The following is an 18574-nucleotide window of genomic DNA, read 5'->3' as shown; positions in this document are numbered from 1 at the left end:
TCTGGCAGTTAAAGCTCAGTTTCTTTTGTACTGCAAAGCAACTGGACAACAGGAGGGTAGACACTCAGTATCACCTTTCTAAGGTATGTGGTCTTGGGGTTAGCCTAAGTGTGGTTTACCCAGATGGTAACTGCATGAGCTGAGAGAGGAAAAATGGGAAAGGTTTGTTAAATCAGATTTGAGAGAGACATTTGAGAGAGAAAAAGGCCCCAGACAGCTGTTCCTTGGGACAGGGCAATGTTACTACTGCCCACTAAAATTACATACATTTAAGTCAACATGAAGGCAAAATGTTTAACATCTAGTAAAATCAAGATTTAAAATGTGAGTTTTGCTATTTTAAGAGAGAAGTTTTTTTTAAAAATCCCTGTGATCAGCTGTTTTGTAAAACAACTTCCCTATAGTCAGCCTCAGGATGGATCCATGACCTTTTGTTTTGTACAGAAATAGTGTGCTTAGAATACAACATGTGATGTTCAGTATTTAGCTGACAGACTTCATGTGTCGGAAATGGATATTATAAAAGCCTACATCTTAACAAAGTCAAGATAAAAGCAATCAGCAATACAAGACATAATCCTCAAGTTTTTATTAAGTATGTTTACAAGCAGACATCTGCAATAGCTCTTTACAGGCCAAAGTGACATGTCATCTGGTGTATACAGTATTTTACCTCTGACATATTTGAAAAGTTAAATTATTTTGCAGTTACAATTTTAAATTTAAGAAAGCCCTTTATAAGAGAGTCTTCACTCTCAAAGCATCTTTTTGCAACGTTGTGTAGTTCACATACAGACTATGGACTTGTAACTGGTAACTTGGACCAATTTACTGTTTGTTTGTTTTTTTAAGAACAAAAAATGAGAGAAAACTGTAAGGGGAATTTCACACATTCTGAAACAAAGAATACTCACTGCCAAAGTATCATCAGTAAACACTCTTAACAGTTTTTGTAATATACTTTCAAGAGTGGAAGTCTTGGTCCAGGATGTATGAAACTTATTACAATGCCTTTCACAAAGTATACCAAAAGTAGCAAGCAACTCATGAAACACTGTACATTTAGTAGATCCATATTTCTGATGGAACCACAACTTTTCAGTAACACCAACAGTTTTTAAACATTTTAAATATTTTACATAACTAAATTCTTTACTGGCTAGTTAAGTGAACATCTCTCACTTTACAAGTCTTTAAAAAACAAAAACTTTTGTATCAGAACCAAAATCTATAACTTGGTACTGTTCTAGTCTTAATCCCATGACTCATCAGCTGCTCTTGCAGTATATGACATAGTAAGTCCTCCTGTGTTCATACTGTCTTTGCCTTGGTAAGTCTAGAAAATAAAGTTGATACTAACTTGTAGACATTTTAACTTTAAAAAAAAAATTCATCTGTTTTAACCTGAGTCAAAGCTATATAAAATCTTACTCTTACCATGATTGTGTGTATATATTATATATATATATATATATATATATATATATATATATATATACACACACACACACACACACACACGAATAGAAAATTTGTTAGTGATTTATTTCCCTTCTGAGACTGACTTCTCCCCCACAGTCAGACATTTGGGCTGTGGCTGCCTCCCTGCAAATAAAGACAGTTCAGATTTGTCCGTACAATTATGGGGTTTGGCCACGCCCATTCTTCTATTTGGCCAGATAAATTCTTACAAAGTTAAATGGAAACACTGAATTCCTAGGCTCAAGCACCCCCCACCCCCCCAACCCCCAACTGCAATCCCCCAAACAGAATACTGACATTTCCTGGTCTAGTCTGTAGCCAATAGGTCTAATTCTTGGATATTCCCACCTTTGAAAGATGTTGTTCAGGATCTAGTTTTTGACAGAACACTCATGATCACCTGAAAATAACCTACTGAGCTGATCCTCTAGGACATTCTGTAAGCCTGGAAGATATAGAGCCACTTGATGGGATTTTATGATTGTGCCAATTCCAGAGACTAAAACCTTTATAAAGGGAAAAGGGAGAACTGTGCTCCTTCCTGACGTAATTCAGTGCAATTGTGTTGTCTGTCATTACTTGACTTGTCGATACATGCAGCAGGGTTAGACAACTACTGTGCACACTAGGCAAGTGGCTCCGAGTTCTAGAACATTTACATGGAGGTGACTCTTCAGGTGAATCCAGAAGCCTTATGTCTAAGGGTGGTCTATATGAAAGGAATTCTCAGGCAACCTGTACCCTCATGTCCACGTGGTATCTGCTGGGTAGTTACTGATTTCAGCCACCTTTGAATGGATTGTAGGTCAAGTCTGATATGTGGTATGATAAACATATAAGTCTGAGGCATGCTTTTACAGATGTCCATGTGAGAGCATGTACATGGCTGGTGAGGTCTACCAAGGTCTGGAACCTCACCTGTAGTAGATAAATTCTTGCTGTTCTCAGATCTATTCTGGCTCCTGTTAATTGCATCCTTTAGGCTGGCAACAGTGTGGACTTCTCTGTTGATCCCAAGACCCAGTGTGAAAAGGAAGTTCTAGTATCAAGTGGAATTATTCACCTATTGTGGTTATCTTCCTTGAGTGACCCAATCATCGAGATTTGCGTATAGTGTACCTTGTCAGCTCACCTAAGGAGACAACTGCTAAATATTTGAATACCCTCGGTGCTGTTGAAAGGCCAATGGAAAAGTTTCTGTACTGGTAGTAGGACACTTCTACTTTGAATTGGAGATACTTTCTATATACTGGATGTAGAAGTAGGCATCTTGCAGGTCGAGAACCATAAATCTGTCCTGGGGATCTAACAAAGGCATCATCAAGGCATGGGGTATCATTCCAAATCTGAAACTTGAAATTTGGAATGGCTCCAGATTAGCTCTTGAAAATGACATCAAACTGGCTGATATGGGGTGTGCAGTAGAGGAAGAAGAGTCAGAGGACTGCTCATGTTAAAACCTCTGCTTCTTCCTTAGCAACTTCTATTCTCTTTGTGGATTACAATAGTAAGCAAAGGGCCTCTGTTTGGGATCTGGCCTGCCTTATTTTAAGAGCTGGCACATAGGCTCCAAACAAGCAAGGCCTGGGTCTTAAAACTGAGAGAATCAACAGGCACCTTAAACAGGTCACAACGTTCAAATGGGAAGTCTTCAATGATTGTTTGAACCTCTTTTGGTATTCCTGAATATTGAAACATGGAGCTCTGTATGGGCAACTGAAGTGACCATTCAACATGACACTGTATCAGAAGTGTTTAACAGTCTACAGTAATATTTGGACCACTAGCTGTCCATCAGATACAATGGATTTCAGCTCTTCCCTATGTTCTTGTGGGAGTTGTTCTATAAACAGTGAAATCTTGTCCCAAATGAGGTAATATTTTGACAGACGTGCCTGGTGATTTGAGATGCGCATCTATAGACTCAAAGACCCAGTTATTTAGTATGGAAGTCTTCCTGCCAAACAAATCAACGTTTTGCTGGATCTTTGTCTCTTGGAGTCATCTTTGGAAGCCTTTGCTGTTTGTACAGTCACCATTATCAATAATCTAGGAACTGGATGGATACAGAAATATTCAAACTCCTTAGCTAGGACTTGATAATGTCTACCTAATTTTTAGATGTGGGTACCAAAGATTGGCGGGGGGGGGGGGGGGGGAGGAGGTGAGAGGCGCCACTTTTATTTGCTGGTTCCAGTAGCCCTTTGTTAATGAACATGGCAAGCCTTCCAGGCCCGGAAGATGTCCAATAGTGCAAAAAAAATCCTGCAGATTATCTCCACAGAAATCTCCAAGGTGTCTGTCATATGATGTAAAAGATCTTGAAAGATTTTAAAAATAATTCAGCTAACAAGAAGAAACTATAACCTTTTCTGGTGAGGAAATGGACATTGCTGCTGGAATCATAGTCTCTTCCGTTTCCTGCAGGTGTTCTTCCTCACTGTCCTGTTCTTGCTGATGTAGGCTGTGGAACAGTACCAACAGACTCTTCAATAGACAATGGACAAGGACATGGGAGTGGAGACTGAACTCTAGAGGGGGCAAGCAGAAGTCTTCCTAGCTGGCTGCACACTCAAAGTAGGCCAATAAGGCCAAGACCGTATATTGTAGGGGGTAAGAGGCTGGGGCCATGGGGGTGGATATCAAAGTGGCTGCCCCCCATGAAAACCTTGCAGTCTGCTGCAAATTCCCTATGAGACCAGTAGGGCCCATTTAGAGTGAGACCTAAGTAAATGGATGGAGCATTCCTCCCTGCTGCATTCAGAAGGGAAGGAAGAAAAGAAATACTCTTTCTTTAAGTGGGTACTACTCTGACTGGTGTCCTAGGGTGTTCTCGAATCCCCACCACAATCAGAGCACCAGCATTCATCAGTACTGTGGCAAACAGTTTTCTAATGGCAAACGAGAGCAGCAAGGGTGATTGTGTCTGTGCTGTCACTGTGTGATTGCTCAGTACAAAGAATGTCTTCAATGCCTAGAAAGTAAGTACCTGAAGTATCAGCAATAGAGCCATTGGCACAGGAGTCATCAGCACCTCATGCACTGATAACAGTCCCAAGTTATCAGATACAGGGAAGTGTGGACTGACACTTCTGGGTACTTGGTGACTGGTTTATGCCAAGTTATTAGAGGAACCTAATGTGAGCCATGAACTGCCTTTTGGCTGAGCAGCATGAGAAGATGCTGTGGTATGGTTAGGTTTTTGCTTCATTTTACTAGGCCCCACAGAGGATGACCTAGGGCCCTGCTTGGTGTGTGAGGTGTTCTTTCTTATCCCTTTCTGAGGGCTGGGTGTGTGTGTGGGGGGGGGGGGGGGGTGCGTGTCTTAGATGCTCTACCTGACTCTGTAGTTGAAAGTTGCAGTCTGCTGGACGAATGACCCCAGGAGCTTGGAGTAGGGCCACAGTCCACAGAAGCACCAACCAAAGCTGTTCAGGCTTGGTAGGGCCTTTTGTCTAAAGTTCAGAGGAGACTCTTTCTAATCTCTCCAGGAGAAAGTTCAAGATTGACCTCTCTTGCTTCCAAGAAACTGCAGAAAAAGGAGCAGAAGACCTGACTAAATACTGGGCATGTATCCCTCTCCAAGGTAAAAAAGAAGCAGGTAGGATTTGTGTTTTTAAGTGGAATAGCCACACCACAAGAGGAGCTAGTTTTGAACCATAGAGACTACAATTCAGACACTGCTATTTGATCCCAATACTGTGGGTTCACTAAATCTAATAGAAAAAAGGGTAGGGTGGGTTTTGTTGGTGTATTGTTTTTTTAAGGCAATGGATAAACAAGACTACTCTGCTAAATAGCATCAGGGAAAAAAGATGCACAATGTCCAGAGTAACCTGACACTGCAAGGGCCCCCATTTTGCTGTCATGGGAGGTAAGAAGAAACAGAAATAGCTGGGCCCACTCCACCCTTTATGCTCCCAGGTGGAAAGTACAAATGCAGACATAGCTCAATGGATATTGGCCAAAAAAATCCAATCTTGAGTACATGCACACCATAAGTAGAAACCATGTGGTCACCCACTCAAAGAACTAAAAGACAATTTTCTGACTAGACTGACGAAGGTATTTTAGCTGATCATTTCATACAGTCATACCTTTTATTTGGGGCATTGATGGTTTTGAACAAAATGGGGGAAGAATGAGCTACTCTTTTTTATGGTTGAAGTAAACCTGGTTCTTGAAGATGATCTACCAAGAACCATGACTTCTAAGAGCAGTGATGCTGGAGATTTTTGTTGCTGTGATTGAAGGTAAGTATATCTTGAAGAAACGAAATACAGGGCATTAGATGCCATTTATTTTAATGGATGAGTCTTGGGATTTTGCAGCCTCGTAAGTGAATCCTAGGTATGGAAGACAAGGCAGAAAGAGCCTGTATTTATAATACTGTTTAACTCAGACATAAGATCTGATGGTGGGAAGCCAAACCCAAGACCAGGCCATACTGTAAGAAACCCAGGAGGAGCTGTAAAATGCATTTTGTTAAATACATTTTGTTATTTTGTTAAAATCAACCTAAAAAACCCTGTAAGAATTCTGTCCAAGTTCTTGATAAGCCATGAGTATGGGAAGACTGCAAAGATAAAGGTGTATTACTTTGTGGAGACCAACAATCTCTGGTCCTTTTCTCTAGTGAACACCCTCAACTTTGTGTTTCAAATGGATGTGAATATGTCTGCTTAGCTCCCTGGATATCATCTAGAAAAGTGGTTCTCAACCAGGGGTACATGCATCCCTGGGAGTATGCAGAGGTTTTCTAGTTCTTTGCCTAATTTTACAAAAGGCTACATAAAAAGTACTAGTGAAGTCCATACAAAACTCCAATTTCATACAGGCAATGACTTTATACAGCTCCATATATTATACACTGACGTAAGTACAATATTTATATTCCAATTGATTTATTTTATTATATGATGAAAATGAGAGAAATTTTTCAGTAAAAGTGTGCTGAAACACTTTTGTATTTTTAGGTTTGCTTTTCTAAACAAGCAGTTTTTAAGTGAGGTGAAACTTGGCATACGCAAGACAAATCAGACTGCTGAAAGGGGTACAGAGTCTAGAAAGGTTGAGAGCCACTGATCCAGAACACTTCTTGATGAAAGAGCCATCCTGAGTTATCTGCTGATAGTTTATTCAGCCTATTTTTGTTTACTTGATCCACTTGATGTATGGATGGCTTCCATGGAGCTAGCCAACCTTACATTCAAGAGAGATCATTTAGATAACTTGGGAAAGGATGCTTGTAAGCCTGTCACTGTGTTGTCTAACTCAGCTCAAATGGGCTGCTCTCTGAAAAGCAGACAAGACCACTTGCATCTCTAGAGTATTAATGCTTCAGTCTCTTGGAGTTAAGCCATGTTGCCTGTATATTGCGGTGTCCCAGATGCATTCCCCCATCCTGAAAGGCAGTTATCTCTAACTTTGAGGAGATAATCCTATCATGTGGGCTACCCCTTTACAGCAATTATGGGACTGCATCACCACAAACTCTAATGTACAGTCTTGCCAATGGAGTAATCCCTGTTTGTGAGACCAGAAGACCTAGTAGCCGCAGGTACAGATAATGCTGTTACATGCTGGATCTTTTAAAACTTTGCTATATTAAAAAGACAATGGCTGTCTCCTTATATGTCTCAGACGCAGACATTAGGCTGATAGTCCTCAGAGTCAAAGAATAAGAGCTCCTCCTTAAATCATAAATTCAAGTGCCTGGAGCACTGTAGACAGAGGGCCTTTGGCTTGCTTCCTGAGAGGTCCACAAGTATGGTGTTTTGATTAATATGTTATCTAAAGACAAACTTCTCATTCAGACTGAAACAGACTAAAGGGTAATGTTTTGTATTAGTAATGGTGAATTTCATGAGAAAACTGAAAAAACTGCTTTTGACAAGAGCCATGCAGAATATGCAGTTTCTGCCAGATTCACGGACGTTAGCACAACTCCATTCTGAATTTTGTCTTAATTGACTTGTCCTGTCTTTTGACCCATCTTCACCAACTTTTTAGAACTACGTTAGAATACAGAGCATGACCCTGGGCATCTCTTCTCTTGAGTGATAGGTTCTTGCCCCTAACTCTAGAAGAAGAAATCTTTCAGGATTGTTTGATCTTTCCATCCTTAAGAAATCAGGAAACAAGATGAAGAGAAGTAGAGGAATCTGAAGAAAGTGCTACACAGATACTATCTTCTGTATCCACCTATTTGAAGTTGACAGGAACCAAGTGTTTGAGAAAGGAGACATCCTGGCTCCTCAGGCTTTTTCTGGATGAAGATCTGGTTGTGGAAGTAGGGAATCTGATCTGTACCCTGGTTTTATTGCACATCATACTGTATGTAATTTTTTTTATTTATATATATATATATATATATATATACACATACATATACACACACACACACACACACACACACTTTATTATATATATAGTTTTATATATAAATAAAACTAGGAAAGCTGCTAAGGGGAACATCCCTAAAAGATATCAGACCTTCCACTGGAGAACAAAGAGTATCCTGTAACTTTTCCGTTACAAGTGATTGGACCGGGAGTTTGAGAGGATCTTTGGACTTACCTCTTATGAGATCTTGTTCAGTGTGGTTTGTTGAGTCCCAAGAGATAAAGAGGACTGGACCCCATCCCTATAGAAGCATCACCAGGGGCATCTCAGGAGATGTGGGGTGACAGGGAGGTCCAAAAGTCCATGATCAGAGCTATGGAAGAGCTCCTTTTCTATGGCTCCTGAGGTGCTCTCCAACCAGCTGTTATTACTGTTTATTTTCCTTTTTTGGCCTGCCAAGCCACGATCAGGGAATGAGCAGATGTAAGCAGGGCACAAAAAGTGAGCTCATTTGGTCAAAAAACAATAATAATAAAAAAAATCCAGGAAATTTTGGTCCCATAAGAAAGAAAATGGGGGGCAGGAGGGTGATGGATTTTGGCCATTGCTGCCCCAAAGTTATGCTATGGAAATGACAAAAATAATGGATGAGGTGGGAACATTGACACACTACTTTGTTCGCATAGCTGGACACAGAAAATCTAATGGAAGGGTGAAATGAAAGGTGGCCAAGCCCTGAGTCTCACAGACAAGTCTGAACTGCCCCCAGAATGCACAGGAAGACAGGCATAGCCCAAATGTCTTGAAACCAGAAGTGATGTCGGGATCCAGAATATGTTCTGCAACGACTTTTTAGCATGATCATGGAATTATTTTGCTCCCATCAATATCATGTCTGGATAAGCAGGACAGACAATGTGCTCACTTCTACATATAAGCTCAGACTGGTGAACAAGTGAGCCATACCAAAGCAGCTCAATGAAACTCACCATGCACCTCCTTCATGGAAGGCAGATGCAACACTTCCACAAATGTAGGTGCTTCTGCTTCTAGATTAGTAGCTTCAGTAAAGCTAAGTGTCAAAGAGCAAGGGAATGAGAGAAAAATTAGGGGGCAAAATAAAAAAGCAATGAGGACACTAGGCAAAAGTAGGAGATTGAAACAAAGAATGAAAATCCCCCCCCCCCCCAACACCCAGTCAGAAACACACAAAAGTTGCCTCGAGAAAGGCAAATTCACACTTCTTGATATCATGGAAGCAATTGGAAAACTTGATGGTCTCCTCCGAAGGCAGAAAAATCAACAAAAAGAGCCTCTAAAATGGAAACAATTTTTGGATGTCGATTCATCGCCATTAACTCATGTGATTAACTCAAAAAAATTAATCACGATTAAAAAAATTAATCGTGATCAATCGCAGTTTTAATGGCACTGTTAAACAATAGAATACCAATTGAAATTAAATATTTTTGGATGTTTATCTACATTTTCAAATATATTGATTTCAATTACAACAGAATATAAAGTGTACAGTTCTCACTATATTATTTATTACAAATATTTGCACTGTAAAAATGATAAATAGTATTTTGCAATTTACCTCAGAAGTACCGTAGTGCTCTCTCTCTATTGTGAAAGTGCAACTTATAAATGTAGATTTGTTACATAACTGCACTCAAAAATAAACCAATGTAAAACTTTAGAGCTTACAAGTCCACTCAGTCCTACTTCTTATTCAGTCAATCGCTAGAACAAACAAGTTTGTTTACATTTATGGGAGATAATGCTACCAGCTTCTTATTTACAATGTCACACAAAAGTGAGAACAGACATGGCACTTTTGTAGCCAGCACTGCAAGGTATTTACATGCCAGATATGGTGAACATTTGCATGCCCCTTCATGCTTCAGCCACCGTTCCAGAGGACATGCTTCCATGCTGTTGACGCTCATTAAAAAATAATGTGTTTATTAAATTTGTGACTGACCTCCTTGGGGGAGAGTTGTATGTCTCTTGCTCTGTGTTTTACCTGCATTCTGCTATACATTTCATGTTACAGCAGTCTCGGATGATGACCCAGCACACTGTTCATTTTAACAACACTTTCACTGAAGATTTGACAGAATGCAAAGAAGGTATTAATGTGAGATTTCTAAAGATAACTATAGCACTTGACCCAAGGTTTAAGAATCTGAAGTGCCTTCCAAAATCTGAGAAGGACAAGGTGTGGAGACTGCTTTCAGAAGTCTTAAAAGAGTGACACTCCGATGCAGAAACTACAGAACCCGAACCACCAAAAATCAACCTTCTGCTGGTGACATCGGACTCAGACGAAAACGAACACTCGTCGGTCCGATCTGCTTTGGATCGTTATCGAGCAGAACCCGTCATCAGCATGGAAGCATGTCCTTTGGAATGGTGGTTGAAGCACAAAGGAAATACAAATATTTAGCGCATCTGGCACATAAATATCTTGCAATGCCAGCGACAACAGTGCCACGCGAATGCCTGTTATTACTTTCAGGTGACACTGGAAACAAGAAGCGGGCAGCATTATCTCCTGAAAAAGTAAACAACCTTGTTTATCTGAGCAATTGGCTGACCAAGAAGTAGGTCTGAGTGGACTTGTAGGCTCTAAAGTTTGATTGTTTTATTTTTGAATGCAGTTTTTTTTGTGCACAATTATACATTTGTAAGTTAAACTTTCATGATAAAGAGACTGCACTACAGTACTTTTATTAAGTGAATTGAAAAATACTATTTTATTTTTACAGTGCAAATATTCATAATAAAAAATACAAAGTTAGAACTCTGCACTTCATATTCTATGTTGAAACTGAAATCAATATATTTGAAAGTATTGAAAATATCCAAAAATTTTTAAGTAAATGGTCTTCTATTTAAGTGTGATTAATTGCGCGATTAATTTTTTCACTTGACAGCCCTAGTATTAATGTTTACGTCACAAAATTGTTCTTGAAGAAACCTCCCCTTCCAAATACAGAATTTAAGTTCAGCCTCTTTTTGGCAACTCCTGAGAACCGGCTGTAATACAGATGTCTGTCTCCCTTCACTTTCTCTCACCTCTGAATTCTACACACATTGATAACAATTCTTATTTCAAGAGCCATCTTGACCAGACTGTCCTAGCCACTCAAACGACAATATTAAAGAACACATAAAAGACATTTTACACATGGGCCTAGGTTATAAACATTTTCCAAAACCAACAATTCCATTTCTTTGTTCCAAAACTTACCTTTCGAGTATCAACAGACGCAAAGATGTTTCCTCTTAGATTGCTAAAGCCAGTTCCGTGAGCACTAAACGCAATTTCTTCCAGCCATGATGGAACTTCCTGCTGAGCCTACAGAAGAAAAATTGCTAGTTTAAATTCTGACTCGATTGCCAAATTACATATTAAGAGTTTTTCAAGTGCATCACAGGACTGATGGCTAGTCCATCCACTAAAATGAAGTCTTAATAGCATATGAAATGAGAACATATTTAAGTTTGAAAAAACTGGGCAACATACATCTGAAAGCACTTTAAGCAGAGGTTGGGCTATGTGGCTGTCTGAAACAGAATCAAAGAAAGAAATGGCTTTTCCAATGTTCCCACAGCGTCCAGTTCGCCCAATCCGGTGAACATATTCATCAATAGTGGAAGGAAGATCAAAATTAATAACATGTTGAACATTTTCAATATCCAGGCCTCTTGCTGCTACTGAAGTAGCAACAAGAACAGGACATTTTCCAGAGCGAAAGTCCCCAAGAGCCTCTTCTCGCTCTCTCTGTTCCCGATCACTGCAAATAAAGAAAGCATTGGTTAGAATACAGATTTTTCTCTAAAGGCCAGTGAAACACAAGATTAAGATACTGCAAGTCAAAGATCAACAAGCTATGGATAGTAAGAGACATGGGCAATACTGGTATTTAAGAATAAAGAATGCTTCAAATTTTATAAAACCAAACTGGCAACATTTCACTGAGAAGTAAAACTATTAAAATATACAGCAGGGATGCTTAACTTGCACCTCTAGAGATACATTCAGCTCTGCATGCTGTTTTGATAATATCTCCTCACTTCTGGCCTGGGAGTGCAGTGATCATAGAAGCACTCTTGCAAAATGGCAAGGGGACACAAATGCGGTGGGTGGAAGAAAGGGTCTAAAGTAAACAGCCAGAAAAGAGGTGTGAAGGAGAAAATATGAGATGCTGGAAATTGCAGATCAGTTTTGTGCTTTGAGACACAAAAGTCAGATATGTTTCTATGTTCGTACTAAAGTTGCTTCAATATACATTTGCAATATTATGCTGCATCAGTGTACTGTGGTGATAAACAGGTTTACCTAAGACTACAGATATCTAGTCAAGCATCAGTCTATCAACACACTATTTCTTCCAATCATAGCCAAAACAATTTCTGCCAGCTCCTTGTTACCAGAGCCCGAAGAGAGGATGCCATGGATTCCCAGCTGAATGCCCCCTCTTGACCACTCACTACACTGCAGTGAAGGAAACCATCTGCTCAGTCCTTGGGTGTTTTATGCTTCCAGAGGCTGAATGGAGCCCAGCTACTGCCCCAAGTCTTGGGGCCTAGGCACATTTAGGGCACAGACCCTTTGTCTAGAAAACCTAATGAGAGATGGAATCTGCTGTCCAGCTGCTTAGCCCCTGGGCTCAGAGCTGACCCTTCAGACACCACCATAGTTTCAACATACCCTCAGATCTCCACCCCAATGTGTGAGCCTTTTGGATTACAGTTTAACGCTCTCAGGAGGCCCTTTGTAACTGTAAACACACTACACAAGATTCTCAACACCACTGCTCTTTCAGTTAAGAGAGCACAGATAAGTTAGAAGATAATTATCCTAGATGCCCCTCACAAGGTCACCCCTCCCTTCAGAGTCCTCGCGAGCACCATGTGTTCAGGAACATAGGCAGGCTGCCCTGCCTCATCGGGTCCCTACACATTGGGCTGCTACTCCATCTTGCGCTGGAGAAAAATGTCCCCCTGAACAGATCAGTTCCTCCCTTTTGGGTTTATTTATTTATTTTATAACCATGCAGGCGCCTCTGTCAAGAGACTCCATCAGGTGACCAGTGCACCTACTAGGTGATTTCATTGCTACAATATTTATATTCCAATTGATTTATTAATTTTATAATACTAATCTATTTATTGCTACAGTGACCTGCCCAGAGTTCAGATTGGAAAGAATGGTTTGCCCAGAGCAGCAGCCATCTGTCATTTAGATGGACAGTCAAAGTTTAATTACTGTTAGGCTTTTGTCTTGGAATTTCAATCCAGCATGGAAGCAATAGCACAAGAGACATGACAACTAGCCCCACATTCAAAATGGAGTTTGCAGCTTGGTAAAGATACAAAGAGAGCCAATCTCAGACAGAGTTAATAAATTGTCACGGGGAGATACGCAGACATTTCCCTGCAGATCCCAGAAGCAGGTACAACTGTTAGTCGGAGGCAAGTGAATGGTGCAGGACTCACCCTTAACCTCTTGACCTTCTACAGCTAAAATTTTTGGCATCTTGATTGACACAGTAACTATTTATATATGTTAGGCCCAAGGAATAGGGTTTATACTTGCATTTCTTTTTTGTCCAAATCAAAGAACAGGAAGTGGTTAGATAAACACAAAAATAGATGTGGAAATAAGATAGGAGGGCAAAACTGAACCAAAAGGAATAAAGCAGAACAATTAAGGGAGAAGGTAAGTTAAAAGGAGTTACTGTAGGGCAGATCTTCCTGCCAAAGATGGCAATGGCTTAATTTATAATGGCTAATTAACTTGTAACTTGGCCATTTTAGATGTTTATTCTAATGTTATAAATGATTTCTAAGCTCCGGGTGTTGTAGATCTGGAAGAACTTGTGCTGATGTCCTCTGGCATTGGTATCATGCAGACTCTTCCAGCTGTAGTTCACCCACAGATGTGGGCATCTTCTGTTCTCATTTATATGGGTGTAAACTAAACATGACCCCTTTGAAGCCAATAATTTCCACAAGTATTAAATTAGAGCAAAATTTGACCTAGAGTCTGTGTGCATGCCTTCTTTGAATCTGTGGAGGGGAAAGAAGAATACGGCACAGATTTCTGAACAGCCCAGATGTCTTAATGTATATTACTCTTTGTTTATTTCCAGAGAGTCTCTCTTTTTTCTGTGTCCAGATAGAGAGCAGAAAGATGGAAGATCTCTACACTGGGTTCTACAGTAAACTGCATTGCTCCTCAGGATGAATTCTTCTACTGCCTTACATATTAAAAAATGCAATATGGTGATTCTGTAAATAAGCATCATGAAACTCGTGGCCCGCATTATAACCCTTTATCCTCTGCCACTACTATGAAATCTTTTTTTCCAAGATTTGTACCCAAGATTGGTAGTTTCTGAATTCTGTAAATCACTTGTCTGTTTCTAAATTTGTGAACAGTGATGAGAATACTACAGATTAGATAGCACAGATTAAAATAGGGTTGGGCATTTGATTTACCCAAAAATAACTGTGCAACTGACCAGTCAAATATTGGTCAAATATTTTGTAACACTAATTTATTAGCTCAGTAACAAAAAAGAGGAAGACTTTACGATCTTCAATAGGCTCAGCTTTAGATACTTATGCCTAATTACAAAAAACAAGTTATTTAACAAGTTGTTTTAACTTTGAAAATGTAGCACACAACGAAATGAAGTTCTTAAAAAAAACTTTTTAGCAATTTAAGTTGGCATTAAAATGTGAATGTTATTCGAGACTGAACAGTTACAAATGAAAAATGAAATTAATCAGAAATAGAACAAACAGTAGCTATATAAAAAAATTAACTGTAAATGCACTTATGCTAGGTAGGCAGCAGGCCACCTTTTCAAACCACTCAATAGCCATGCACCTTGTGTGTGTATTTGGGTCAGAAGTTTAATGACTGAACCCTCCTCTCTCCCCCCCCACTCCCTTCTAAGTTAATTTTAATATGTTTGTCTAGTCAGTTTAGACTGTAAGCTTTCAAGGCAGGAAACGCATCTTTAAATGTGTTGAACATCGTTTGTATACCACCATGTACAATGATGGCCAGGCTTACAAGTAAAGGCATACACAGAGTGTTCGTTGTAGGAGATTCCTGCCAGTTAAGATGCTCAATTTTCGATTAAGTTCACCTTCTTTCCAAAATGTGGCATTACCATGTAGTAAAGAGAGTGTTCAAGACATTTAAGCAGGTTTGCTAACAGATGGGGCCACAATGCAATAAAAAAGGTAGGCCACTACCTACAATAGGACATTCTTGCAGGAATAGTTGTCCATGGTCAAACAGGCATTCAAACAGACTGCCTTGCCCAACCTAGATTAGAAGCACCTTCCTTTCATACTTGATCTGTGTTCTAAGGCTGCTTTAAAAGAGGTTCCTGCTTTTTTGCTTTAAGATTTCTTGTTGGTTATACTGAAAGGCTGCTCCAGACCCATGGGAACTCATCAGATCATTCTTGGAGGGAGTCTGAACATCTGTGTTGGATTTTACTGAACTTAAAACCGGACAGGCCTCCTTCTCCTGAGATCTGTCTTAAGAGTCTGAAGATTTGGCATATTTATGCAGCTTAGACTTCTGTTTTCTAGACTTGTATTTTGTCTTTAAGGAATTCTTTGTCCCCAGAGATAAACAAATTAGCTATCAATAAAACAGAAGTTCTAAAACTGCTATGAATAATTCCTAAAAAGGCACGAACTTTTGACCAAAAATGTATGCAATAGGTCCTAAGAGTCACTATTCCTGAGAACTCTATCTTTAAATGCTGGGAAAGATACTAACCCTCGAAGAGTCCACAGACATAGCTACTCATGAGAGAACTTTAACACTGAGTGGGGAGTTAACAGAGATATTAGGACATTGAAAATTTAGGAAAGAAGAAAGTGGGAATCAGGAAAAAAAAAAAGGAGATAAAGGTAACGCACGTAACTATATTTGGTACTTCAGTGTTTCCTCCACAATCCAAACCACTGCTCCCAACTTCATTTTTATTTGTTTGGCTACAAGTCTAGTTATCTGAGCTTTTTGGCTCTGTAACCCACCAATATGAATTTGACTCAGGCTGCTACTTCCTGAAAGTACTCCTGGGAAAATTCTGCACCACTGTGTACATGCAGAATTCATATGCCCCACAGATTGTATTTTCTCTGCAGAAAACACTTTCTCCTGGGAAGGTACTCCAGTTACACCTTTCATCCACCAGGGGCTGCTGTGGTGCCAGAACAGAAGGCAGCCAACTCATCTGCCACAGCAGACAGTCATAGAAAGGGAGAGGAGAGACTGCACTCCTCACAGTGCCCTGCCCATGGGGGCAGGTGAGGAGACATGGGATTTGGGGGGGGGGGGCGGGACAGCGGGGCACACAGGGCTGCTAGGGGGTCACAGCATTGATCCAGGAGCTGAACAGAAGTGATGGTGCAGCGACACATGGGGACAAAAGGAGATGGGGTGGCTGAGTGGGGTTTACAGGGACACAGAGGGAGAGGGGCAGATGTGCCTGACTGAATGGGAGAGGCTAGAGATCAGCCAAAGTCTGCATGGGGAATACTCCCCAACTTCCTAACAATGCCACCCCCCCGAGCACAGACTTTTTTTCCCATACTTCTCCTACCCCCACCCGACAAACCCTTCAGGTTCACTCTCAGGCTCCTTCCCAGCAATTACTTCCTTCTCCCTCAGCTCCTCCATTACGCTTGACTCCCCCAAGCCTTTGCATGGCTTTGAGGGGTACAGGAAATACATTTCTGTATTGTAATTTAAATGAATCATTACTCAAAATTCTGTATTAATATACCTAGTAAGGGATTTATTTGTCAAAAAACATTTCCTGAATCTTTTGTTGTCTGTACTGTTATAAACATACTTGGCTGACAGGTATTTTAAAATAAATCATCAAAATAATTGAAAACTGTGTGATTACATTGTGTTATTTTGACATATATGCAGAATTTTGCAGAATTCTAAAGTACTGTTCACAGAACTTTTAATTTTTTGGTGCAGAATTCCCCCAAAGTACTGAAAGGTAGTCAGACTCATAAGAGGAGTTTCTGAGGACCTGTAAAATTAGCTGGCTCTCACTCCAGGCCCTGGGGGGACATCGCTCTGCATTGAAAATGTCACCATCATAACTGACAATCTTGACAGAAGCCAACGATTAAATATGTAATATGACTACATTACCCTTTCATCCTTGGAGGTAAGTGAGACTAAGTATATTTGGAGCAGTAACTTTCCCCTTTATTTCTCATGCTGTAGAGGACCTCTAAGCAGGCCAAAACATTTAGCTACAGAGCCAGAAAATAAGACCCAAATCCCATGAGCTTCCAAAAACAGGGAAATGAAGATAAAGAAGAAAAGCCAGAAATCACAGCAGCAAAATGCAAATGGAAAAATCACATATTATTGCTCTCACTTTCTCATGTATTCCTGCTCCACCTCCTTGCCAGGTGTTTTTACTTAAAATGAGAAGTGAATGCTAGTGTTGGAAAAGCCAACTCCAGATGCTTGTGCTCCCTCTCTATGTGCTTTCACTGCACGATCTGAATTAAAGCACACCACACAGGGAAGCTGTGAAGTTATCCATGTTTCCTCCACTGTGAGACACATCTGACTTGGTATGGTCTGTAGGCTTTAATTTGACCAGTTCTGATTTCCTGCTTTCTGCAGATAAACAGGACTTCAGTCTGAAGGACTGAGTCTGGTACCTTTCAAGAATTTTAAATTCAATTTAAGTCAATATATTGAAGGCAGCCAAAGCAATTTGGCCAAATAAAGTGTTCTACAGTGTGACAGTTACAAAAGTTTATTTATAAAACCATATATTTTCATGATATAGTGTAAAAAGCTAATCAAACAAGCTATAATTCTGTCATTCAAATTTCATTAAAAAGTCAACATAATTTTATCAGTCTATAAAATTATATTTATATAGTGAAAATGGCCTCAGCATGATGGATTAGATGGACATTATGACCTCAACTACTGCAATGCACAAAGATGGGAATTCACTGTCTGAGGAGAGCACCCACTGGTGCAGTATACAAGGAAAACCACTTTGTACATGTTATATGTACAATTATATGTAGATCGAGCCCTTCGTTTTCACTTTTTATTTTATTTAAATTTTTCCTGGGACTATATTAGTGTTTCTTACCACAAACAACAAAAACAGGTGAAAATCAGTGCAAAAAACTATTATTAATTTTTCTGGGTAAATACTGGGGTTTATTTTGGTGACCGGAAAGACGGGGATTAATTCAAGTAGGTTAATGTTTTGAATTCCATTCATCAATATTGTTTGCTGCAGAACTAAAACCTGACTCAAAACACGCCACCTATGAGTTTAAGAAAACAACATCTCTCTAATACCCAAATAAAACTTTTCATTTGAATAAACAGCTTACTGTTGTAGCTTAGAACTATTAGTCTATAAATATTTAAATTTAATAAATTGGGCCACACCATTTACAACATGTACATTCAACTTCAAAAGTTTTAAAAAAAAACAAAAACAGGAGCAAAGGATGAATACTTCCTTGTGCTCTGAAACGTATTCTGATTCAGATTTTTGTTGTTTTCTTCCCATTTTAGTGCGTGAAATTTTTAAATCGTTATCTGTTAACAGCTTGAAATGTGTACATGATAGGTGTGAGATTCATCAGTACATTCAGATGCGCACGCACTTCAGATCTGACATGCGTGCCTGTT

The 18574-nt window shown here is 39.7% G+C and overlaps 1 protein-coding gene across 4 annotated transcripts in view; it reads right to left on the bottom strand.

Annotated features, from left to right (window-relative positions):
- Positions 1-606: 606 nt before the first annotated feature.
- Positions 607-18574, bottom strand: part of DDX4 (DEAD-box helicase 4) — a 102044-nt gene continuing 84076 nt past the window's right edge. For all 4 annotated transcript variants that reach the window (XM_077816282.1, XM_077816284.1, XM_077816285.1 and 1 more), the window contains 3 exons: positions 11363-11633; positions 11087-11194; positions 607-1336 (listed from right to left, as the gene is read on the bottom strand). In XM_077816282.1, the coding sequence (XP_077672408.1) occupies positions 1253-1336; positions 11087-11194; positions 11363-11633 (463 nt within the window). In that variant the 3' untranslated portion in view covers positions 607-1252. The remainder of the gene's footprint in view (positions 1337-11086; positions 11195-11362; positions 11634-18574) is intronic.

Source organism: Eretmochelys imbricata, chromosome 5, assembly GCF_965152235.1.
Source record: "Eretmochelys imbricata isolate rEreImb1 chromosome 5, rEreImb1.hap1, whole genome shotgun sequence".
Lineage (NCBI taxonomy): Eukaryota > Metazoa > Chordata > Testudines > Cheloniidae > Eretmochelys > Eretmochelys imbricata.
Note: the sequence above shows the minus strand (reverse complement) of the source record. Positions and strands in the feature narration are given on the sequence as shown.